The sequence below is a fragment of the Gigantopelta aegis genome, unplaced genomic scaffold, assembly GCF_016097555.1.
Source record: "Gigantopelta aegis isolate Gae_Host unplaced genomic scaffold, Gae_host_genome ctg3892_pilon_pilon:::debris, whole genome shotgun sequence".
NCBI classification, from domain to species: Eukaryota; Metazoa; Mollusca; class Gastropoda; order Neomphalida; family Peltospiridae; genus Gigantopelta; species Gigantopelta aegis.
This window is the reverse complement of record NW_024533568.1, coordinates 3,044-30,249: the sequence shown is the minus strand read 5'-3', so window position 1 is coordinate 30,249 and position 27,206 is coordinate 3,044. Positions and strand designations below refer to the sequence as shown.

Below are 27,206 nucleotides of genomic sequence, written 5' to 3'. Positions count from 1 at the left end.
TTGCAAATGTATCAAATTCTTAAAGTATGAAATCTGAAAAATATCACATACTTTGATTGCACTGAAAATGTAAGATAGTATAGTATATCATATTATATCACATTATGTTACATTATATAATATTGTATTGCATTGTATTGTGTTGTGTTGTATTGTGCTGTCTAATCTGACATCGTGACTAATCTGACATCATGACTAATCTGACATCGTGACTAATCTGACATCGTGACTAATCTGACATCATGTCTAATCTGACATCGTGACTAATCTGACATCATGACTAATCTGGCATCGTGACTAATCACATCATGACTAATCTGACATCGACATCATGACTAATCTGACATCGTGAAAATACAAAATCGCTTGTTTCATATCATCTTCGAATGAGTTTCGAAAGGGTCGCCAGTTTAAGAAATGTGTCAAACGATACGTGGTTTCAGATAATTCAGATAAGTTCTGAAATCACTTTTTAAATGATACATACCTACATACATACATGCATACCTACATACCTACATTTCCATCATTCTACACTCAAAATTATTTGTCATCCATGATACATGCGTAGTGGTTCGTTTGCAACCATATATAGTTTTTGGTAGTAATGCTAATATGAATAAATATTGTTATCCAGATTCGAGCATTTTCATTTAATTCGAGCAACAGTGAGGATTCCCCGCTATAAAAGTGGGAGCCCTTGCGCCTATGTTGCCCACAATTCGCAATCTCAATCGGGTATATGTATTGAATTTATTTCATCAATAATATACTGATGAAAAGAAATAAGGGAACACATCAAATTGTAGACCAAATTTAATTCACTACTAGCGGAGTAATGTCTGTATTTCATACCAAGTTGTAATTTGGGATTGAATGTCTGTAGTGCTGAATGTGCTGCCTATATGTTCTCAGTCAACGCCTGACAATATGAATTGATTTTTGATGCAGTCATTGTTTGTTATTGCTATCTATGTGATCCTTTATTTCTTTCCATCAGTATATATAAATTGATTTAATCCAGAAGTGTAAAAATCACCCTACTTTGTACACATTTATTGTTTCCTAGAAATGTCAAATGTAAAACGAAATATTACATCTAAACTCTAAATCTGACACCTTCGCCGAGGCAATTGTTCCTGAGGTGGATGGTATAACGTTGAGCTACAATATTGTGCACCGATTCAGTAGATATTATTATTGAACACATTCTTATCACAACACACTATTTTGCATTTGTTTTAAAGTCTTAAGAAACGAAAGTGATATTTCCTTACCCACTGCATCCAGGTTTCGGTGTTACAGGTGTGATATTGTCTCCATATTAAAATGTTTGTATACTCTTCAAAACAGTAGGGGAACTCTAATAAGAATTGACAATTGCCAAAATTGTAAGGTATATTAGCTGTGGGAAATGGTTGTATGATAATAGTGAATTACGAGCAATTTGGCAAACATTACAACCGGTAGTTCAGTTTACATAAGGTTCTGTGACCACCAAAGATCTTAAAGGACGATTGCGGTCAAAGGTGAAATTTGAAAGTTGAGGGGTTTTTTTTGTTTTTTTTTATCAGTAGTGGGTGATACCGCCGCGATGTGTTAGACATTCATTCTGTTGACGAGGCATACCGACCTGCAATTTCAAATGTGGGTAGGTCGGTAGGAAAAATATTTTCTTTTTTTTTTGAGTTGTGTGGGGTGGGGTGGGGATTCCATACATATTCAAGAAAATAAATCATTTGAATTTAACTTACCGGTATTTGCACCACTATTGGTTTAAAGTAAAATGTAGCCTTTTGTTCTACAGATAATATAACAAAGCAACCAGCTTAAAGTGTACTGTTTTATAGTTAAGATTAACACACTAGTTAACATATTCATTTCCGAATAGGATTCCTCTTTGGAGATCCAAGGTGCTTGCAATTAATGCAAACAGGTAATACAACGCGATAGTTCTGCATGAGATCCTTGTCTCGTTCTGCCCCAAAACTCCCACAATGACAACATATATCCTTGCGGACGATGGACGATGATGCAAAATATGCAAACTCGATTGGAGTGGTACAGCACATCTGAAGTCTGACAAATGCCTTGCCTTGAAGTATGTGACCTAAAATGCAAATAGAAGGAAAATTAATATGTGCATTGTATTATACTTTTTGTCCATTAAATATTATTACTGGTGTTACAAAGAATGAAAATTAATTAGTACCATCACTATTGAGATTTCTTCAACCCAGTTTTCCTGCTGTGCTTATACTAGTACTTGTATTTATTGCATAACAATAAATGTATACACCCATCTGAGATAAACAACGATTTCAAATTAAGATCTTTTCAATAAAAAATTTGACATTGAACTAACCATCAGCAGTTAAGATAGACCCACATGTGTAGTCTTGGTACGCACATGTGTAGTCTTGGTATGCATGAAGGACCTGATAACAGGACTAGTGAAAAGTCCTATATGGATACACACATTGGAGAGAAACAATGATTTCAAATTAAGATGTCATCAATAAAATCTTGAAAACTCACCATCAGGGGTCAAGATGGACCCACAAGTGTAGTCATGAGACTCGATCAGTCGCTTGAAGGACCTGGTATCACGACTTGTGAAAGAGGATTTTGAGTAGACACAGCGTGGTTTCCCACATTCATGGCAGTGAACCGTCTGCCGGACATTCTGACCAACAAGTACTGAATTCTTGCAGCCCTGAATAAATAAAGTATTAAATAAACATTGCAAGTATGTGATTTCTTGTTTGTATTAAATACAATACTATTTTGAAGATGTCTAAATCTAATATAAATACTGTATTACATCTTAAGCATTTCTTGAGTGTTACAATTAAAGAGTGGCAATAAATTGCTTTAATATATTGTTAATATTTACATATGTTTAGTCAAGAGATTAATACCAATAATCATATTGGTATTATACTGTTAATATATTTTGTATACAGTGCAATCGCATTTTAACTTTATTTTCGTGCTTATATCTAATTAAGGTCCAAGCACACTGTCATGGCCACACACCTCAGCTATGTGGGCAGTCTGTTCAGGACAGTGGTTAATTGTTAGTAGATGTTAACGTGTTATAAAGACAAAGGAGGGTGTAGTGGCCTTACACCTACAATTGAGTCTTTAAATTTGCTCTGGTTGGGAGCCGGTACTGGGATACGAACCCTGTACCTGCCAGCCTGTGAGCCGATAGCTTAACCACTGCGCCCCAGAGGCTGGTCAAGTGCAATTTAAGCAGATGTCACTATACATAGTCTATCTCACATACCTGTTGATCTTCCGCAATAGCAGTCAGGGTTTGCCTTTGAGAAGATGGACGGTCTTTTTCAGTCGTAGGAAAGCCAAGTACTTCATCAAAGGGCTTGAAGTGCTGACCATCCGAGGCAATTTCTGGGTCAGGCAGCCAAGGAAACTGAATAACTGGCGGAACACAACATGTCGCATCATTACATTTTCTGACCTGAAAAGTGTATGTGCGCTCTAGACAGTGAGTCTTCAAAAAGTCCTGATATTTCTGCCTTTTGTTCACATTCACTTGCTGATATTGTCCCTTAACAAGTTCTGGATCAATGTTCTGGATATCATCCTCAAATTCATTGATTGCATCTTTTGTAGCTGCACTGAGACATTTAAAGTTTTGACCTTTCAACTGGATCCGCTCAACTCTCTCCTGAAGCATTTTTTCCATCTCTTGGAGTGATGCAACCCAAGCATCTTCAAGTCCTGGTACAGTCCGACTCTTTTTCCGGATGTCTTCCATTGAATTGCAACTCCTCAGTGCCTGTTCCACAGCACTAGTACATTCATTCCTCGTTAGAGCTGCATTCTGAAATGCAAGATTAAGTAAACTCATGATTCTTTCTGCAGGATTTGCCCAACTGTGCCCTGGGGCTGTTCGACCAGCAACTATCATGTCCAAGCCAAGACGCCGAAAGAGAATGATGAGTGAAAGTTTCACTGCATGATATGTGACTCTGTGATCAGGACCACCATCTGTGAACAACATCAAGACTGGTTTGAAGGTACCTTCCTGTGCTAGGATATTCTGAAGTTCAACAGCATGCCTAAAGGGTGAGCTTGGCTCAAAAATGCTATCTTTGAAAATAACAGTTACTTGGCCTCTGTAGAAAGAACCGTCTGGTGTTTCAGGTATCTCTACATTCAGACACACTGATGGTGTGATAGAGCCCTTTTGGCCTACATCATGATCCAAACATGAAAGAGTTGATGTAGTAGGAACAACAGATTTCTTTCCGCGCACTCCTGATGATAAGGCAGCACCCGGGCTCTCCAAAATCTAGTTTTGATTTGTCATCTAGACACACAAAGGTAACTCTGTCTCGATGTTTGACAGCAAACTCACGCATATATTTGAACTGTGCTGCACAATAGTGATCATCTTGGTGTGAAGCCCGAAGCTGTCGTGTTTGCACAGTAAATCTCAAAGGCACTCGACTTTTGTAAAGTTTTGCTACTTTAGTATGAGAATTTTTTGGCACAAAAGCAAAGAGGACTGTAGATTCACTTGGTACTGCTGTGTTGGGGGGAAGGCGAGATTTTACTTGTTCAATCAAGTCCCGCACAGAAATAAATCTGGAAATATGTTCAACATTATGACGTCTTTCATCAGCTGCAGTTATTGACTCGATTTCTAGTTCCTGGAAAAATGCATCAAATGCATCATCTGGACGGCCTTTATTTAAATGGCGCATATCAACCACCAAATCTGGATCACCAGCCAGTACTGCTTGCCGAACTCTGGCGTCTATGACAGGATTTTGATCTGATGATGCATCAAGAGTCAATTCTGCATATACTGCCCTTAACACATGAGATGGAATCTTGCTTCCTGCTACATTGCAGAACTTTCTTGTGAAATCTCGCTTCATTTGCCTTGTATGGAATTCTGACAGTCTGGAACCGAGGTCTTTTACAACACGACTTGCAGTAGTCATTAACTCTGAAGAGCCGACTCCTGCTGGAATTTTCCAAATAACTTTACTAGATGTTTGCGAACCACCTGGATCATAGGACAGCAAAGCCACGTCTTGCGAAAGATGAAGATTGTCAAAAAATCTGTACTTTTCTTGATACTTTTGTGATCCAGTGTACATCTGGATCAAAGAATAGGATTTCAAAGTCTTTTAACTCGCCTAATGCTGTTTCTAAAATTGCATACTCTGGTGCTACTGTTGTTGCTGAAGCAGGTTTGTACTCAATCCATACATTATCAGTTACCTGTCGAACTGGATAAAGCTGTTGTTGCCTAGTTTGCTGCTTGATGTTGCTCGACTTCAAGTAGGAGGCATAAGAGCTGAGGGAAGCTGCCAAGGAATTTAAATCATTTTTAAGTTCATTATTCCAAACTTGTACAGAGGGCTTGCTTGTCAAACGAAATACGATTTGGCTATGCATATCAAGATCTTTTGCATGTAGCTGTGGCTTCTTTGACTTCTTTTTCCTCCAATCATTGTAGCCTTCAAACTTCAAGAACCTGAAGAAAAAAATCAATAACTTGTAACAGATGAAATTAACGTCAGACTATACATATATGCATATGCTTCTTACACTGTTATTTAAATTTGTGGTTGATTCTAATAATGACCTACTTTTCATAAATAAAAGCTGAAATATGGAATCCTATGTCGAAACGTAGAACACAAATTTCAAACAGATATTGCATTATTTTATTTATCTTGCATATTTTACTAATTTCTAGTCTGGCTGATATATATTTAGTCTGGGAAACCTGTAGCTGCAACTCTATGGGCTACTACCGGAAAAGCAGCAATTATCTTTTTTATATACTTTCCCAGTCAGGACACTACATATCATAAATTATTTTGCATAAAACATTGTTTCAACTACTATATGCAGATACAATGTTGACTGTACGACGGTTTTGGAGATCAGATGTGGTATACCAGTAATGGGACACCACTTAGGCTATTAAGCAGCAAGCGATCTGTTATGTGCACTTACCTAAAGACAGGACAGTACATACCAAACCTGATGTACCAGCCATGGGAAATTGGTTAGTCTACTATCAAACAAGCAGCAAGGGATCATTTATCTGCACTTCACTATACAGGACAGTACTTACATCAACATTTGGTATTCCAGTTATGGGACACTGGTTGGAACGAGGAAAAAGCCAAACTGAGGTAGTTCGATCCAACGACCCAAGCTCCTCAGATTAGCATTTGACCTACTGAACACAATTCGATCCCTGGTCTCAGAAGAAAACTACTCCCACCACATATTGGTTTAATAGCAGCAATGGATCTTTTAAATGCACACCAATCATGTATAAGAGGGGATAGTATTGTAGGCCTTAGTATATACGCTTTTAATAGCAATACCTATTTGGCACTGGTGTGATCTCTGTTGGTACGTGTGTAGACCTTTCCTGAATAGTAGATACATTCCCATCAATGTACCAGAGCAGGTCAACAATCGCCCCAACCTGCTTCATAACTTCATCAGGGAGAAGAGATTTTGGAAATTCTGCTTCAGATCGTTTCAGTTCCACACATACGTCATTGTAGAGTTTGTCTTTTGCTGGAAAACATATTATATATATGGTTATGATTCAAATCTGTAAAACATACGTCATTTGAAAAATCGAGTTTCATATTGCAAGAAGCTCCAATTTTGAATGACGTTGGCGATTCCCCTAAAGCGAGCGTTAATACGTAACATTGAGAATTTAGTGTGATTGTTGATCAAAACGATTTGCATTATATAACATTTTCCATGTTTGGAATTATAAGAATTGAACATTATAATGTTTGAGGTTCATGATACTATGAAACCCAAAACCTATTTACACATTTTAGAAGGAATGGCTTCGTGCTATTGCGCTATGCCATTCATACAGTGTGTAAATCGGTTTTGTGTTTCATACTAGCATGAACCTCAAAAATTATCATGTTCAATTCTTAAAGTGACATTCTCTGGAATAAATCCAATAAAATCAAGTTCTAAGTTCAAATTCAAGTATAACTGCACTTTTAATTTACTGGGAGTTGTTGCCATTAACGTCTATCATCAAATGTTTACTATAGTTTGAAGAAAACAAAAACGCCATTTTGTATCGCAGTCTAGCTAAACCGTTCTATTTTTATCGGTATTTGACGTCATACATATGAAAGACTTGATCGAACAAGCAAGTATCTCTTGTTGGGGAATTTCACGCTTGCGATCAACCAATGAAAGCAGAAGTTCAAGTGAGCCGCTCTTCTCGTCCCAGTTTCGAAAGACACTGTTATTGACTACGAAAAGCTAGCGTATTCTATGTGGAGTGCGCTGCTACTTATGCACGAACGTGATTGAATTAACTGTTCTAATGCTTAAATAATAAAAAATATTCCAGAGGCTGTCACTTTAATAAATGAAATCGTCATTTATATAGCATTCATTTCGTCACTTATTTACCATTGCTTGGCATGCAATATCTGATATTTTCTCGGCGTTGGGGTATCCTAAAACATTCATTATATATTAATAATTTATGTACAAAGTCCAATAATTTCTACAAAAAATTGAGCATAGCTTCCGCGCACCGGGCTAACCCGCCTGGTCTGGGAGGCAATGCTCTGACAAAAACACCCCCATCCCACTGACCCATGAACAAGTTGTTCAATGTACGTTATGCCAACCATTTCCACATTTCAATGCTACAAATAGACATTTTAAACAGCGACTTACTTACAATAAATCAATGAACCAACTAAAGTAAAAGTTTTAGAATAGTAACTTATTTGAAGACTCTCCCTTATCCACCCTCTACACGTAATTCACAAAACTGTATAATGTTTTATTTTAAGATTTATTACCAATTATAATCTTAATTTTTATTCAGGAGTATTGAATAATCATAAATACATACCTGTGAATCTACCACTTCTGACGTCCTTTAGTGGCGGTGGTTTCGTTTCGGTTCTAGCGTCCATCATCCTTCGAAATGCGTTCACACCGCCGCCGGTCAACAAAGAACTCTCGTCGTTTGACGGTTCCGTAACACATCGTTCAATTTCAAATTTGGCGTACTTTAAACATTTGTCAAAGTGATGCACGACACTTATTTTCTCCTGCATATTAGGATAAAACATATCTGTTCCATTCAATGTTGAAGTCAAAGACACTGAACGTTTGTCGGATTCCATCAATCGAAACAAGTCGTTTCCGCTTTTTGAACGGTCACAATGCGTAATTAATGACTCGAGTACCTCGTTCCAATTACAATCATCGCCGAAATCGGAAATAACATTACTGCATATAATGTTTGATAACGTCCCACAGTGTAGAACAACGGAACAACACAGTGTAAAGTTGCACAAATGCTTTCGTTTCACACTTTCATTCATGTCCAAGCGAAACGCCATTATCACGTGCACGTGCCATCAACATGCACTGCGAGATCTCGTGCTATCACGGGAAATACGTGTTCTCGTTATTGTTAATACTAAAAGCAAGGCCTACAGAATTTCTAATTTTCAACGAATCGACAAACGTTAATAAAGTTTGGTTAAATATATCTGGGTTTTAAACGTTTGCTTGACACAACTTGGTTTAAAAAAAAAAAAAAATGCTTGAAAAGAGGTCAAAAAAGATTTTGACACGGGCCGATTTTTGTGGGTCGGTCGGGTGAGGACAAACAAACTTAATTTTTATTTTCGCCTGACCAAGTTTCGCTAACATCGTCGGCGGTTTTTGACATTGACGCACATATATCCCTATCATGTCCCAGGCGTGTTCAATGGGGGAAAGGTCTGGGCTCATTGCTGACCATGGCTTTCGATAGATGTTGTGCTGCTGGAGGTGAGCATTGGCGATTCGTGCATGGTGAGCACCGGCATTGTCATACTGAAAAAAAAACGTCGAGCCACAGGCCTAGCAAACGGGACGACAAAGGGTGTCAGTATGTTGTCCCGGTAGTACTGCCCAATGACCCTTCCTTAAAAACTACGGTTGGGGGGGGGGGGGGGGGGTATGTCAGTCATAGTGATACCACCCCACACCATAACCGATCCACCGCCAATGTATGTCATGCAATGGTATAGTGACGTTGACGTGCCGTTAATTTCTTCGTCACCAGACCCGACCACGCCTGTCAAGGAAGTCCAAAGTGAATAGGGACTCATCTGAAAACATAACACGTGACCAGCGACGCATACCCCAGTTCTACAGCTCTTTACACCATTCACGTCTATGGGCAATGTGACGATTTGTCAAGGTAGGTACAACCCGGAGTAGTAGAGCCTGAAGATGGGCTGCATGAAGACGATTGTAGTGCCCACAAATGTCGCAACGACCACAAATGTCGCAATGTTACTGCCACACATGTCCTAATCGACCAGAAATGTCACACGATCGACCAGAAATGTCACACGATCGACCACAAATGTTACACAATCGACCACAAATGTCACACGATCGACCACAAATGTCCTAATCGACCACAAGTGTCACACAATCGACCACAAATGTCACACAATCGAACACAAATGTCCCAATCGACCACAAATGTCACACGATCGACCTCAAATGTCACACAATCGACCACAAATGTTACACGATCGACCACACATGTCACACAATCGACCACAAATGTCCTAATCGACCACAAATGTCACACGATCGAGCATAAATGTCACACGATCGACCACAAATGTCACAAAGGTCTCAACCATAAATGTCACAACGCTGAACGCCACAAATGTCACAAGGCTGAACGCCACAAATGACGCAACTCACCAACCACAAATGACATAATTTATATTGACGTTTTTCTAAAGGTTTCGTTGTTTTTCTGGGCAGGATTACAGGATCTATTCCCAATGTAGCATCCCCTAAAATGTGCATTATTAGCACTAACTTAATTGTCTGAAAACTCGATATCAAATCAATATTACACTGAAAAATCACTGTTGAATAAAATGACTCTCGTACCATGTTCAGCACCATGTGAGTAATGTTAGTGTGAACAAGACTGTCATGTTCGGTCGAACTGCTATAAAGGTCACCTTTATTTAACAGCCAGACATCAATAAAGGACACTTCAAGCGCTACATTACGTATGCCAATGCATCTATTTTTGTTTTAAATTTATTATTATTATTTTTTTGTTTTTATTATTAACACAATATATACATAGGTACATAAACGAATACAAATACATAAACAAATATAAATAATAAATATATGCCAATAAAATATACAGGCTAATGGGACGTACTCGCACATGCACACACACAAACACACATATACACGTGCATACATTACTTAGTGTACAAATAAAATATATAGGATGTGTAAATGCTTTACACTCTGTGCAGCCTTGTGAGGCACAGTATTACCATGAGTTATAATATATAGACTCCTGGGGAAATAGTATAATATCATAAGTAACTGATATATTATGCAATAATTGAAAACTATGAACTCATGTTAAAGGGTATGGTACATGGACCATTGCACTGAAAAAGCACCGTTGAATAAAATGACTCTCGTGCCATGTTCAGCACCATATGAGTAATGTTAGTATGAACAAGACTGTCATGTTCCGTCGAACTGCTATAAAGGTCACCTTTATTTAACAGCCAGACTGGTCGAGGAAAAAGGAGAGGGGGGGGGGGGGGGGGAAAAAGAGGGGGGGGGGGGTCAAGAAGAGAGAAAGAGGGAAGAGAAAAAAAAAAAAAAAAAAGAAGGGGAAAAAAAAAAAAGGGGAGAGAAAGCATTAAGATATTTCTCGTTCTAGCCAGTGCTCAACAACTGGTGTAAGAAAGACCGTGGTATGTGCTATCCTGTCTATGGAATGGTGCATATAAAAAATCCCTTGCTGCTAATTAGAATGGTCATTAACCATATGTGTAACGCCATATAACCGTAAAAGTCAAATGTGTTGAGTGCGTCGTTAAATAAAACATCTCTGTCTCTGTCTCTCTCTCTCTCTCTCTCTCTCTCTCTCTCTCTCTCTCTCTCTCTCTCTCTCTCTCTCTCTCTCTCTCTCTCTCGCTCTCTGTCTCTCTGTCTCGCTGAGCTACGCCCCACTCTTCTGTATTATGATATAACATTTCGTAGGATACTGTATACATTCAGTATTTGATTGATTGGAATATATTTTATTGTTTTAACAAATGGATTAGACACATATATTTTTTTCTATCTTACTAGGTGTTCTGTAAACCTCTATATAACAAAGAACTTACAAAAGTCAACTTTATTAGCAGGTGGTCGTTATATACAGATTAAAATAGATGCATTGGTATACGTAATGTAGCGCTTGAAGTACCCGTTATTGATGTGTGGCCTTTATAGCAGTTCGACCGAAAATGAGAGTCTTGTTCACACTAACATTACTTATATGGTGCTGAACATAGTACAGGAGTCATTTTATTGAACAGTGCTTTTTCACAGTGTAATATTAATTTGATGTCGAGTTTTCAGACCACTAAGTTGGTGCTAATAATGAAACATGTAAATGGATGCTACAGTGGGAATAGATCCCGTAATCCTGCCGAGCAAGGGACACTACATTTGAGCTAAAGGTATAACCCCAAAAGGACAAAACAAGAAAACGTTTTAAAAACGTCAATGTAAATTATGACATTTGTGTTCGATGAGTTGCGTCATTTCACGTTGTGACATTTGTGGCGTTCAGCGTTGTGACTGTTGTGGTTGAGACCATTGCGACATTTGTGGTCGATCGTGTGACATCTGTGGTCGATTAGAACATGTGTGGTAATAACTTTGCGACATTTGTGGTCGATCATGTGACATTTGTGGTCGATTAGGACATGTGTGGCAGTAACATTGCCATTTGTGGTCGTTATGACATTTGTGGTCGATTAGGACATGTGTGGCAGTAACATTGCCATTTGTGGTCGTTATGACATTTGTGGTCGATTAGGACATGTGTGGCAGTAACATTGCCATTTGTGGTCGTTGTGACATTTTTTGTCGTTGCGACATTTGTGGGAACTACAGACGATTTCTAATCGTCTGAAACGTATCTCGGACACAAGCAACCTGATGAAGGTTTGTAACAATTTGGTTTGCCATTTAAGCTCGATTTCGTAGAGCCTGGTTACGGACGCATCGATCCTGTACTCCTATCGTTGCCCTGGGATGACCTGAACGGGATCGATCGTCAACATTTTGGGTTTGTTGGTACCTGGTCCATAGTCTGCCAATCATTGACTTCGAAACATTGAAGGTTTTGGCCACTTCACGCTGACTTCTGCCTGTTTGCAGCATGCCAATAGCCCGTAAACGTTCATCGCGTTGCATACGCCGCATCGCAACTGTGTGATCAACAAAATGAAAAGGATTGACAGAAATAATATTCCACAGTGATTAATCGACCTACCTGGAAATTGTCAAAATCGAGAATGACACCTCACGCACGTGTACGGGGCAACTCTGTAATGCACGTGCAAACAATGGAATGTGTTTCGGTGTGTTGATAAACAGACTTGAACGTTTTTTTACTAGGATTTTTGTGGTCAAGACGTATGTTCGGTCTAATAGTTGATATTAACATTAATATTTCAGGTTCCCCTATTTTTTTGAAGAGTGTATTTAGGGGATAACTATGTTGTGTTTGACCATTTGCGGACGATCAAGCTGGCTATACAGTCGCAAATTAAGTTTTAACGACTACGCCGAAAGGAGACGGTAATATGGATATTTGCTCCTTTATTACCAGCATGATCATCCGAAAAAGTCAAATAGAACATACTTATCCCAATTCTAATTCAATAAATACACTTTCTTGTTCGGGATGAACGCAGCATTAACAAAAACCTGGTAACTACTATCGTGTTTGAAGTCTTTCGCCGTATACAATAATTATAGCGTAAGCAGATTAAAAACATATTATTTTACGTTTAAAGCAACTGTTGCTCCTATTATCGTTTGTGTATTTTATTGTTGTATTTACGACAATACCAGTCATTATAACCGATTTCACTTATTCCTAATACACATCACGACAACTGGTGCATGATAACAACGAATCATAATTCGAAATATTAACCGTTAGGTATTCCCGCATTCCTTTCAGCGTCACACACGTCATACAAACGTTTATAAACAGCATTTAAGGTACACAATTAAGAGGGGCACGCATTTTACTTCTGAAGAAGATTTACTGTTGGTATTTTAAAAGTAAGTGCATCCAACTAAACAGGAGACGTAGCGTATCAATATGTAAACAGGCTATTGGGGAATCCCCCAAATTTCCGACAGGTACATGATCGTTATACTGTCGCAAGTGGATTTCATTTTGCGTTATATGCAGAGTGAATTAGGATGATTCTTATAACAAGCCACCGCAATCCAGGCTTTAAACGACTCCAGTTTTGAACTAAGACACACACACAGTATATGACTGGCGAGCCATCGCAATTCAGGCTTTAAACGACTCCAGTTTTGAACTATGACACACACAGTATATGACCGACGAGCCATCGCAATTCAGGCTTTAAACGACTCCAGTTTTGAACTAAGACACACACAGTATATGACCGGCGAGCCACCGAATTCAGGCTTTAAACGACTCCAGTTTTGAACTAAGACACACACAGTATATGACCGGCGAGCCACCGAATTCAGGCTTTAAACGACTCCAGTTTTGAACTAAGACACACACAGTATATGACCGGCGAGCCACCGCAATTCAGGCTTTAAACGACTCCAGTTTTGAACTAAGACACACAGTACATGACCGGCGAGCCATCGCAATTCAGGCTTTAAACGACTCCAGTTTTGAACTAAGACACACAGTATATGACCGGCGAGCCATCGCAATTCAGGCTTTAAACGACTCCAGTTTTGAACTAAGACACACACAGTATATGACCGGCGAGCCACCGCAATTCAGGCTTTAAACGACTCCAGTTTTGAACTAAGACACACAGTATATGACCGGCGAGCCATCGCAATTCAGGCTTTAAACGACTCCAGTTTTGAACTAAGACACACACAGTATATGACAGGTGAGCCACCGCAATTCAGGCTTTAAACGACTCCAGTTTTCAACTAAGACGCACACAGTATATGACAGGCGAGCCACCGGAATCCAGGCTTTAAACGACTCCAGTTTTGAACTAAGACACACACAGTATATGACCGGCGAGCCATCGCAATTCAGGCTTTAAACGACTCCAGTTTTGAACTAAGACACACAGTATATGACCGGCGAGCCATCGCAATTCAGGCTTTAAACGACTCCAGTTTTGAACTAAGACACACAGTATATGACCGGCGAGCCATCGCAATTCAGGCTTTAAACGACTCCAGTTTTGAACTAAGACACACACAGTATATGACCGGCGAGCCACCGCAATTCAGGCTTTAAACGACTCCAGTTTTGAACTAAGACACACAGTATATCACCGGCGAGCCATCGCAATTCAGGCTTTAAACGACTCCAGTTTTGAACTAAGACACACACAGTATATGACAGGCGAGCCACCGCAATTCAGGCTTTAAACGACTCCAGTTTTGAACTAAGACGCACAGAGTATATGACAGGCGAGCCACCGGAATCCAGGCTTTAAACGACTCCAGTTTTGAACTAAGACACACACAGTATATGACCGGCGAGCCATCGCAATTCAGGCTTTAAACGACTCCAGTTTTGAACTAAGACACACAGTATATGACCGGCGAGCCATCGCAATTCAGGCTTTAAACGACTCCAGTTTTTGACTAAGACACACACAGTATATGACAGGCGAGCAACCGCAATTCAGGCTTTAAACGACCCCAGACAAACCAGAATTCTCTCAAAACTGGGCATTTCCAAGGTCCCGTGATTTACGCATCTTTTAAGTCTAAAGTTTACCTCTTTAAAACGGAAGATCTCTAAACTGAACACCGGACAAATAATTCAGTTCCAAACTCTTTGTTTAGTGCAAATTGAACCTCTGAACACCGGACGATCAGACTGTTATCAATGATTATGACGCCACTAATTGTTTCACTAATGTCACCTCGAAGACTTCTGTCGGATTACCTGACCGCAAACATAGCATAGTTACGTTTGGTACATATGGTACCACTCGATCTAAAGTGGGGTCTCAGTTCATGGACTAATTATTTTATTTTATATTATTTAGTTTGTATTGTTATTTTATTATTATTAATACCCATAATGTAACCAGTGATATGAATTCGTAGTATTACTATTTGTACTGTGGAACAGTATCAGCTCGTCGTTACCTTTAGACTGCACGCACCGACAACCATGTAATGGGGCAATTAACTTGTGCCGGGAAGTAGATGTTCGTAATTGGTAGATATCTAGTTGTCCAGCTACGTAGAATTCATTTTAGGACCAAGTATACGACTGTATCTACTTCCCGGGCCATAACCAGTGCAATATGCACCTGCTCAGGTTAGCCATTAGATGTGCAATCACCGTTATATATGACTGGTCACGGCTAGCAAATACCAATCAAGCAATTAAAGATCAAATGGCAGCTTCGATTTTCTTCACAAACATCTTTATAGAACAATGATTAGAATCCACTGTCTTCCTTTGATTTTGTTCTAAAACCATTTATTTCGTAAAATAAACTGTAGGCAAAAGTAATGTTAGCTTCGCGGTGTCATTACGATATTGATTTTCAACAGGGAAACGTCCAGCTAAATGTCACCGTGTTGAACTATCACTCGATGATAAGCTTACAATCGATAAAAGTATATAAACAAAAGTTAACGATCTTAAGTCAAAGTCGCTTTATTGGAACGTTATCTGTTGAGTACATCTTCAATACATATACTAGAAGGCAAAATATATTGTGACACACAAAAGACAAAGATAATTGAAGTTTTTACTGCCGTGTATGAAACGTTATAACATGGAAAGAGAAATGTCCGAAGGTATGGAAACGAGCAATAGTCAATGGAAAGGGCGCACCTGCCATATGCAAATGAGCCACATCAATAGAGGGGGGTCCAGAGCGAAGTTTACACAGTCAGTAGCGAGTGTGTACACCTTGAACATTGATACAGGCCTGGCGCCGTCGTCTCACTGAGGCCACTAAACGCTGGAGAAAGGGATGGTACGGGCTGTGAGGGTTGCTGTCTGGAAGCTGTTTCGCAGGTGCGTGGTTCAGATCCATGTGTCTTGGCGAGGGGTTGTCACGGGTGGTCGACCGCTACAGGGACGGTCCATGACCTGGTTGGTTTGTTGATATCGTTGCCATAAGTGTCATATGATGTTTCGGTGGACGTTAAATTGACGTGCGACGTCACGCTGCGAGGTCCCATATTCAAGTATCCCTATGACTCGCCATCTGTTATTTTAATCGAGGCGTGGCATGATGAAATTGCATCAAACAGTTCACTAATAATGTTTTTCTGACTTCTGAACTTCTGAAGGCTGCACAGAGTGGCAATGCTTTGCGACTGAATGTCTGGCCTTTTAGGTGAACACTGGACAACATTACTCCCGAATATTCCATGTTTCTTGCACAAAGCGTGCAAATACTGCAACAACTGCATTTCTTTTAGCTGTTTCATGCACATTTTATCTGCTTTACATCCATAAATCCATGCATAAATTTATTACCCAAAAAAATCCATGTCTAAATATGAACAGAACACCAGCGGAAACAAACGACAGAGTAGAACAAACTTTTTTTTATGAATACCAACCCTTGAACAACCGACAGCTCTAAATACCGGACACAACTCTTGGTCCGTGGAGTACCGGTTTAGAAGGCTTTCACTGTATATATATTATTTGTACTATTATTATATTTTTTAAATAATTTTTTGTATTATTAGTATTATTATTATTATTATTAGTGTTTATATTATTATTAGTGTTAATATATCTCGCCTCCAATCCAATTCACTCTCGGTTTCTGGTCATGTCGCCTATTTCTGTTTTGTCTCCTCACGTTCAAAAGTACTAGTACTAATAACGTACTCTACTGACTCAGCCCAGGAGTATGTAACAGCGAATCCACAAAGGGGACACTACTAGAGGTTCGTCCTGCCCTGTTTAAGGTGCCCTATTTAATGACTTCTAAGTGTGTTGGTATAACAAAGGCCATGGTATGTATTATACTGTTTATGGGATTGTGCATATAAAAGAGCCCTTGCTGCTAATTAAAAAGAGTAGCCCATGAAGTAGCGGCAGCGGGTTTCCTTTCTCATTATATGTGTGGTCTTTAACATATATGTCCGACGCCATACAATCGTAAATAAAATGTGTTGAGTGCGTCGTTAAATAAAACATTTTCTTCCTTAGTTTGTGTTTTAAATTGCCCGGAAACCGCATCTCCAAGCCTTTTCGTTTCGAAATATTCTAATTAGATTATTATCCACTCGGACCCCCCCCCCCCCCCCCCCCCCCCCCGCCATCCGATTCCCCACAGACCTCGATCCCTTTGGGAGCTTGGCTAATTTGTTTACCGTCGTTAAACTCAAATTGCCATTTTTAGAATTGTGTGACCTCCCTTTACAAAATCTTGAGTACACCCATTGTGGTATTGGACACCCCACACCCCCACACAACGCTAATCAGACCTCTTCCCACCCCCACCCCCCATCACCTTTTGTGTTTGCCGCTGACGCCCTAAAAACGACCAGTGTGGGTGCCCCCTCCCCCTCCCACCACCAATATAGAGCCAGATTACACCAATGCCACTCTACCGGAATCAAACATGTGGTCAATTTAGCATATAATGTTAGAGAAGAAACCCGCTACATTTTTCCATTATTTTCTATGATCCATCCCAAAGACAGGGTAGCCTTTGATATACACTGGTGCACTGGCTGGAACGAGAAATAGCCCAATGGGCCCACCGACGGCGATCGTTCCTAGATCTAAACCGACCGTGCATCGGGCGCTTTACAACTGGTCTACGTCCCGCCCATGGGTACACAAACTGTTCACTGCGTCCGGCTATAACTACGTGACACCTCAGAGTTTCTTCTACAATTAAATAGCACGCCTGAAGTAACTATGGATGTTTTATTTCATACGCAACCGATCCCCACAGCGAAGGTGTGGAACCTGTAGAACAACCGCTAGCTACAAGCTTATATAACTTAAATATAGCTATAAAAACGATTACTAAATAGTTGCAACACTATTTGAATCTAACAATTTTCAATGTTCCGCCACCTGTGAAATAATTAGATGTTAATGGCATTAAAAGTTAAAAATTGGCGACGAATTTTTGGTATCAGAATAAAGTTAGCTGCAATGTCGAGAATAGAGCTTGCTTGTTTTTTTGCATAGACTAAAAACACAGAAAAGAAGGAAAAAAAGAAGCAAACACAAATTACCCCACCACCCACCTAAAAAACCCCAGACAACCCCCCCCAAAAAAACAAAAAAAAACAACAAACAAACAAACAAACAAACAAACAACAAAAAACAACAAAAAACAACAAAAAACATAATAATAGAATAAAATAAAATAAACAAATAATAGAAAATAAAATGAAATGAAATAGTATGAATCCCCCACACACTAAAAGCGAAACAAAATAAAACTAAAACCTAAAACAATGAGTACATGTGTGTGGTACATAATATGCCTGTCAGAAATAGGTCGCGACGACCTACATGCAGTTATGGCACCCGATACACCGCCATCCCAAGTTAGACTTGCATGCAAGGCGTGTTGATCACATAAGCATACGAATTGATAAGGAAAACTCAGACAATGATTGTCCTTCATGTACAATAAAACGTGAAACGTAGGTCGCGGTGACCAAGTTATGATACGCGAAACTCCGCCATCCCAAGTGGTACTTGCATGCAAGATTTCATGATCCCATATGAATAGATAAGGCAGGTGTGCTCCGGAAATGAAACGACTATGGGCAGTCGGACAGACGGACAGACGACGCCACACGTTCGCTATAAAAGCTCCTGTAATAGGAATAATTACACATTTACCTTTCGACCGACCGTTCAAAATTGCGCCAAATTTCCTCAACAAAAATGCGCACCTTTTCTCTTTGGCATCAACAGCTCCATTCAAATTCCATAGCACCACCCCTCCCGCCTGCTACCGATTCAATCGGGCTGCTGGTGCTCCCTTGCAGCTGCCAGTGTAGGCGGTCCCTCCTCCCCCCCCCCCCCCCCCCCCCCCCACCTTTCCTGTCATGGCCAAGGCGTGCGCTACAACAGCTTGTTCTGAATGGGCACGTAAAACACTTTGACCTTGACCTTGACCTTGAATAATTACACAAAACCACTGTCAATGTAAACCCGAGATGGTTATTCCCTCTATTACCCACTGTCAATGTAAACCCGAGATGGTTATTCCCTCTATTACCCCACTGTCAATGTAAACCCGAGATGGGTTATTCCCTCTATTACCCACTGTCAATGTAAACCCGAGATGGGTTATTCCCTCTATTACCCACTGTCAATGTAAACACGAGATGGTTATTCCCTCTATTACCCACTGTCAATGTTAACCCGAGATGGTTATTCCCTCTATTACCCACTGTCAATGTTAACCCGATATGGTCATTCCCTCTATTACCCACTGTCAATGTTAACCCGAGATGGTCATTCCCTCTATTACCCACTGTCAATGTAAACCCGAGATGGTCATTCCCTCTATTACCCACTGTCAATGTTAACCCGAGATGGTCATTCCCTCTATTACCCACTGTCAATGTTAACCCGATATGGTCATTCTCTCTATTACAGCCAAATGGACCGGCCTCGGTGGCGTCGTGGCAGGCCATCGGTCTACAGGCTGGTAGGTACTGGGTTCGGATCCCAGTCGAGGCATGGGATTTTTAATCGAGATACCGACTCCAAACCCTGAGTGAGTGCTCCGCAAGGCTCAATGGGTAGGTGTAAACCACTTGCACCGACCAGTGATCCATAACTGGTTCAACAAAGGCCATGGTTTGTGCTATCCTGCCTGTGGGAAGCGCAAATAAAAGATCCCTTGCTGCCTGTCGTAAAAAGAGTAGACTATGTGGCGACAGCGGGTTTCCTCTAAAAACAGTGTCAGAATGACCATATGTTTGACGTCCAATAGCCGATGATAAGATAAAAAGTCAATGTGCTCTAGCGGCGTCGTTAAATAAAACAAACTTTACTTTTTACAGCCAAATGTTTACAGTACAAAATAATACAACTGTATTTGCATTTGAAAATAATTATTGTTATATATTATTAAAGCCGCTGCTTATGAAAATATACCATTTCATGTTTACGAAACAAATGAGTTCATTTGCTTTTATAAATCTTTGTAGATCGTATAACTTATGTGTAATCTAGGGCCGTAGCTAGCATGGAAAACATTATAGAAACACTTAAAGAAAAGGAGTTTTAGACTATTAACTACTCAGTTGCCCCCCCCCCCCCAAAAAAAAAAAAAAAAAAAACAAAAAAACCCCAAACAAAAACAACAACAAACAAACAAACAAACAAAACAGCCTAGCTACGACCCTGTAATCCGACTCATTAGTGGAAACATCATATGAATGCAAATGAAGTTCCGGCCATGGCAAGCAGCCAACCAAAAGTAGCGATTTTTAAGCCAGCCAATCAATGGCTGTAGAAGCAATCAGCACACTGTGCAGAGATCGAAACAATATTACCCCGTATATTTGAGCCCAAATGGGTAATAAAATATAATATTTGATTTTAGTTTTTAATATTTGATTGCAGTATAAAATGTTTATTTATAGTATCTAAAATTGTATTATTGTATGTAAAAATGTATTATTATTATTATTATCTAAGATTGTCTTTTTATAATATCTAAGATTGTATTATAGCATCTAAGATTGTGTTATAGTATCTAATATTTTACTATTAGCAAATGCAAATTAATACAGTTCAGTGACCAATTTACGGGGACACAAGTTTGAAGGTGTTTTTGATATCGTCAAAGCCTTTTTAAATACAAGTAGCTTGGGTGACCCTTTAGAAAGTGTGGGCTAACTCCGCCACGTGGCTAAATACAAAATGGATTTAAGAGAATGGAACATGCATTTATAATTGGGTTTTTTATTATTATTATTTTTTTAGATTTTATCTATTGTTACAAATATAGATGATGCTGCGTGGGGTGCGGGTGGTGGATCCAAGCACAGAATGTGAGGTTAGATGTACACCACTGGTAAAGTAGGTTCGAGTGCATGACATTTTACTGGACTAGAGAGGGGGAGGGGGGGGGAGGAGCTATATAGGCTTGTGTCATACTACCCAAATATATACATTTTAAAATAGAAAGGGGAGGGGGGGGGGGGGGCTGTAGAGCGCTAGCCTGATACGCAATGGGTTACGATAGACGCCTCCCACAAACACCATTGACTGGTACACTTGTCATCGGTATCCGTGGTGTCGTGGTTAAGCCATTGGGCTACAGGCTGGTAGATACACTTTTTATTTACTGTTCTATATGTACGTATGTATAAAATACCCCTTGCCTCGTTTTGGAACAAGTGATCTTGTGTGGCGTCGGGAGGTTTCTTTCCACATTCTTGGCTGATTGTCGGAGAAGAACAACAAGATATAATTATCATAACTACCAAATATTAGTAGTCTAAAAATTCGTTGTTGTTTTCTGTCCAGAAAAACAAAACAAAAACAACAACAATAAACGAACAAACACAAAAGCGAAGTGGGACACATCTCACCAATATATACCGGACTACATTGAAAACGCATAGGCCAAACTTCAGATATAAAATGTGATAAAACAACCTGTAGGTATCCATGCTGTGGCTTAAACCGTTTATGTAAATGACCTGGGGACTAAGTTTGTTTCCATGCATATGTAAATGAACTAAGATTAGATTAATTAATAAAGAAAACAAAACAAAATAAACAGTTACGTACATGTTTATTGTAAAGTCACATAAATACTTTCATAATTATAGCCAACCTCCAACCTGAGTACGACATACAGATTCACAAACCTCTAGAAATCCCACTGAAAAAGATCATCAACTAAACAGAAATCACAATCATCTGGCAATGGTCAAAATCGAGAATGACACCTCACGCACGTGTACGGGGCAACTCCGTGATGCACGTGCAATCTGTGGAATGTGTCTCGGTGTATTGGTAAACAGACCTGAACGTTTTTCACTAGGATGTTTGTGGTCAAGACGCATGTTCGACGCGAAGCGGAGACGGTAATATGGATATTTGCTCCTTTATAACCAGCATGATCGTCTGAAAAAGTCAAATAGAACATACTTATCCTTAGTGCTGCAACGATAAACCGGTATACCGGTATACCGCGACAATTGATCAGCTCGATACGAACCGCGGTACAGTTTTGCGTACCGCGATTTTTTTTCCTTGTAACTTATTTGATTTGAAATAGGCAAACAAACAAACAAAAACCACATCATTTTATTAATTGGTGATGACAGGAAATGTAACAATCACGTCAAGCGTAGTCGGCTTACTTGTTGGCATACGAAGTGATAGGTCGGTTATACTTGGTTCTAACTTCTAAACAAAACGTGTCAAAAGTCCAGTGAAAATAACCAGTTAACGATAATTACAAATAAATGTTTTGTTACTTACACATTATCATTCGTTGTTCATTTACGTTGGAATACGGCTACGGCTACGGCTACGGCTATCATCTTCAAAGAAATAAACCAACAAATGAGAATCACACTTCGCTGTTTTTCACTGAACTCGGAATACTTCGGCCGATCGATCAAAATACCTCGGCTAATAACCTCGGCTCTGGTTCGGTCGATCTGGCGAAACATTGTGACTCGATACGTACATTTTCGTGTTAAGCGAGCAGCAACGGACAAGCCCGATAGTAAGGATTTCCGAATGTGACAATTTATGAATAGTTTGACCATTCACAGTCTGGAGCTCCACGCGGTAAGACGTGTTTGTTTCGCTTGTGCACACTGCACGTGCTTTCGTGTGCTCGACTTGGGGGGTCCCTCATTTCGTTGTTTTTGTCAGCGAAATGAAGTTTTCTACTGGAATGTATGCGGCCATTGGAACTGATTGAACGCTGGAACGCTTCTCATTTCGACCGCCTGCACCACCAGGTTGGATTCTTTTTTAGCGAGATTCCTTGCTTCCACGTCATTTCTCCGTCTGACTGTCGACAGGTTTTTTTCGTGACTCGTATGACGGCCATTCTGCAGAACGCCACGGTTGTTCGCGTTTAGTCTCTACATGTCCGAGCCTATCCTAGCAGTACTGGAAGATTGACCGCCCCACTCTAAGAAGAAATAGGAAGCGGGGTCGGCCCCTACTACTCTTTTTCTAGACTTTACCTTGCTTTATAGTGATACCATCTCGTATCCTCCGGAGTCGGGCCCGTCCGCACCACTATACCAACCCATGACGACTGGACTATACCCTAGTCTGATACTCTCTCTCGTTCAGACAGATCCGGCTTCTCAAGATCTGTATTTCAGCACAGCACTACACCTTCAACGTCTATCGACTGTCAATCTAGGGGTTTTCTTGACGGGATGCAACCTATCTCGTCCGTTTAAGCTGTGCACCCAAACGGCCTTAACGAGGCCACTCGCGTGGACATATCGATCGGACTTTAAACTTTTAGATCTGCGTTCAAAATTTTATGTCGAAATTACTTCTTCTTTTTTAAAATATTATTAAATAGTCCAATCCTCTCTTCTTTCTCTTATTTAATTTTGGACTTTCCTTCTAAAATGCTCCAAATTATATAAATATTCGGCCGAGCAGTCAATTCTTTTTTATTTTATTTTTTTTATTCTATTAACTTTTTTACTAATTGCTATTTTCAAAATTCTGCCCATTTTCATCTTATCTGAGGTCGGACTCGGGATGGGCGTGTTCGAAACCCTAGTGGTATATGGACACGTTAAATTAGTTATCATCATCATCATCATCAATAGTTTGACACCGTCACGCCAGTGTTCTAGTAGACTAGTATTGTGTTAAAAAATAAAAATATGGCCTAAAACATTTAGCCTGACAGCTGAAACTAATAAAGATCATTAAAAAGTTATGCCTTCTATTTTCATAAAAAAAAAAAAAAACCCATAAATAATATCAATTATATTGCAATACATATTGCAATACAGTTTCTTATATCGCAATATATCGCAATACGGTTTTGACCGTATCGTTGCACCCCTACTTATCCTAATTCTAATTCAATAAATGCACTTTCTTGTTCGGGATGAACGCAGCATTAAGAAAAACCTGGTAACTACTATCGTGTTTGAAGTCTTCCGCCGTATACAATAATTATAGCGCAAGGAGTTTAAAAACATATGTTTTTACGTTTAAAGCAACTGTTGCTCCTATTATCGTTTTATTGTTTTATTTACGACAATACCAGCCATTATAACCGATTTCACGTATTCCTAATACACATAGTACTTATGGGTAGATTTTTTTTTTAAACAATATATATAGTGAAACCCCTCAAGACGGACCCTCTCTAAACCGGGACCGGCCTCGGTGACGTCGTGGTTAGGCTATCGGTCCACAGACTGGTAGGTACTGGGTTCGGATCCCAGTCGAGGCATGGGATTTTTAATCCAGATACCGACGCCAAACCCTGAGTGAGTGCTCCGCAAGGCTCAGTGGTTAGGTATAAACCACTTGCACCGACCAGTGATCCATAACTGGTTCAGCAAAGGCCATGGTTTGTGTTATCCTGCCTGTGGGAAGCGCAAATAAAAGATCCCTTGCTGCTAATCTGAAAGAGTAGCACATGAAGTGGCGACAGCGGGTTTCCTCTCAAAATCTGTGTGGCCCTTAACCATATGTCTGAAGCCATATAAACGTAAATAAAATGTGCTGAGTGCGTCGTTACATAAAACATTTCTTTCTTTTTTCTCTAAACCGAAATTCTCTCAAAACTGGACATTTCCATGGTCCCGTGATTTACGCATCTTTTAAGTCTAAAGTTTACCTCTTTAAACCGGAAAATCTCTAAACTGAACACCGGACGATTAATTCAGTTCCAAACGCTTTGCATAGTGCAAATTGTACCTCTGAACACCGGACGATCAGGCTGTTACCAATGATTATGACGCCACTAATTGTTTCACTAATGTCACCTCGCAGACTTCGGTCGGATTACCTGACTGCGAACATAGCATAGTTACGTTTGGTACAGATGGTACCACTCGATCTAAAGTGGGGTCTCAGTTCATGACTAATTATTTAAATTTTATATTATTTATTTTGTATTGTTATTGTATTATTATTAATACCCAGAATGTAAACAGTCATATGAATTCGTAGTATTACTATTTGTACTGTGGAACAGTATTAGCTCGTCGTTACCTTTTGACTGTACGCACCGACAGACATGTAATGGGGGCAATTAACTTGTGCCGGGAAGTAGATATTCGTAATGGGTAAATACCTAGTTGTCCCGCTACGTAGAGTTCATTTTAGGACCATGTATACAACTGTATCTACTTCCCGGGCCATAACCAGTGCAACAGGCACCTGCTCAGGTTGGCCATTAGATGTGTAATCATCGTTATATATGACTGGGCACAGATGACAAATAACAATCAAGCCATTAAAGATCAAATGGCAGCTTTGATGTTCTTCACAAACATCTCCGTAGTTTGCTTCGAGGATCAACAAAAGAACAATGATTAAAATCCACTGTCTTCCTTTGATTTTCTTTTAAAAGGGTTTATTTCGTAAAATTAACTGTAGGTAAAAGTAATGTTAGTTGTGCGGTGTTATTACCATATTGATTTTTAACAGGAACACATCCAGCTAAATGACACCGTGTTGGACTGTTACTCGATGATAAGCTTACAATCGATAAAAGTATATAAGCACACGTCAAAAGATCTTACGTCGAAGTTTCTTTATTGGAACGTTATCTGTTGAGTACATATTCACTACATATACTCTTCAAAAGAAGAAACGCAAAACCACATTATCGTAACATTTGGAGAATTGATTTAATTATTGAATGGTGAGTCCGATAATTACCAAATGTTGCAGGATTGTTCTCAATTCACTCTAGTCCATTGTGAGTAAGTGATAGGACACACCACCAAGGTCAAGGTCATCTGGAGTCAATACCGGGTGTGGCCTCCGCGTGTGTTGACAACTGCCTGGCACCGTCTGCCCATTGAAGCAACCAGAGTACGGATGACGTCCCGGGGGATGGTGGCCCACTCGGCCTGCAAGGCTGCTGCCAGCTCGGGCAGGGTCTGGGGCTGTGGTTGTCGCTGTCGGAGGCGTCGGTCCAACTCGTCCCATAGATTCTCAATTGGGTTCAAATCCGATGATATCGATGGCCAAGGAAGGACATTAATGTTGTTGTTCTGTAGGAAAGCCGTTGTGAGACGTGCTGTGTGAGGCCTGGCGTTGTCATGTTGGAACACTGCGTTGGCGTTGGCCATAACTGGAACGATGTGTGGCCGGAGGATCTGGTCAATGTAGCCCTGTGCATTCAGGTTGCCCTGCACGTGGACCAGGTCAGTTCTGCCAGTGTGTGAGATGGCTGCCCACACCATGACACTACCCCCGCCGAATCTGTCCACTTCCTGCACGCAGTTTGCCGCATAACGTTCACCACGACGCCTATACACGCGACATCTTCCATCATGACGTCGGAACAGAAATCGGGACTCGTCACTGAACCACACCTGTCTCCATCGCAGTTGAGGCCATTGTCGATGAATCTGGCACCACTGCAGTCGGAGTCGACGGTGTTGTGGTGTTAAGATGACACCTCGAACTGGACGTCTGGCACGAATTCCTACCTCACGTAGGCGGTTCCGTACGGTCTGGTCGGATATCCTGCGCAAACCTGGTATTGCTGCGGCTGTGGAGGTGGCAGTAGTCAATCGTTCCCGAAGGTGGCGTACCCGGATGTAGCGGTCCTGCCCGGGGGTAGTGACCCGTGGTCGACCGGATCTAGGGAGGTCACGTGTTGATCCATGTTGCTGGTAACGGTCCCACAGTCTGGAGATGGTACTTGGGGACACATGGAATGCCCTGGCAACGGCCGTTCTGGATTCGCCTGCGTCTAGTCGGCCGATGGCATTGTTTCTCTGCGGTTCACGGAGACGTGGCATGTCCTGGATTGTCAACTGTCGGCCAGATACAGAGGCCAGGCAAGCGAACACCCTGCACTTTTATACTGTCGGTGTTCATGTTGCACGTGCAGACAACGCACGTGCAGTGGTGACATGGTTTGCACGTGGCT

General features: G+C 40.4%; 2 protein-coding genes across 2 annotated transcripts; both read right to left on the bottom strand.

Moving 5' to 3' along the window:
- Positions 1-1,831: 1,831 nt before the first annotated feature.
- Positions 1,832-4,303, bottom strand: LOC121392481. The gene is made up of 3 exons (XM_041523678.1): positions 3,293-4,303; positions 2,539-2,716; positions 1,832-2,110 (listed from the first exon to the last, which is right to left on the bottom strand). Exons 1-3 carry the CDS (start codon positions 4,028-4,030, stop codon positions 1,878-1,880), a joined length of 1,149 nt encoding a protein of 382 aa, XP_041379612.1. The 5' UTR covers positions 4,031-4,303; the 3' UTR covers positions 1,832-1,877.
- A 788-nt stretch (positions 4,304-5,091) lies between these two features.
- Positions 5,092-8,533, bottom strand: LOC121392480. The gene is made up of 3 exons (XM_041523676.1): positions 7,916-8,533; positions 6,387-6,585; positions 5,092-5,518 (listed from the first exon to the last, which is right to left on the bottom strand). The coding sequence occupies exons 1-3, from the start codon at positions 8,409-8,411 to the stop codon at positions 5,092-5,094; spliced, it is 1,122 nt and encodes a 373-aa protein (XP_041379610.1). The 5' UTR covers positions 8,412-8,533.
- Positions 8,534-27,206: the final 18,673 nt, after the last annotated feature.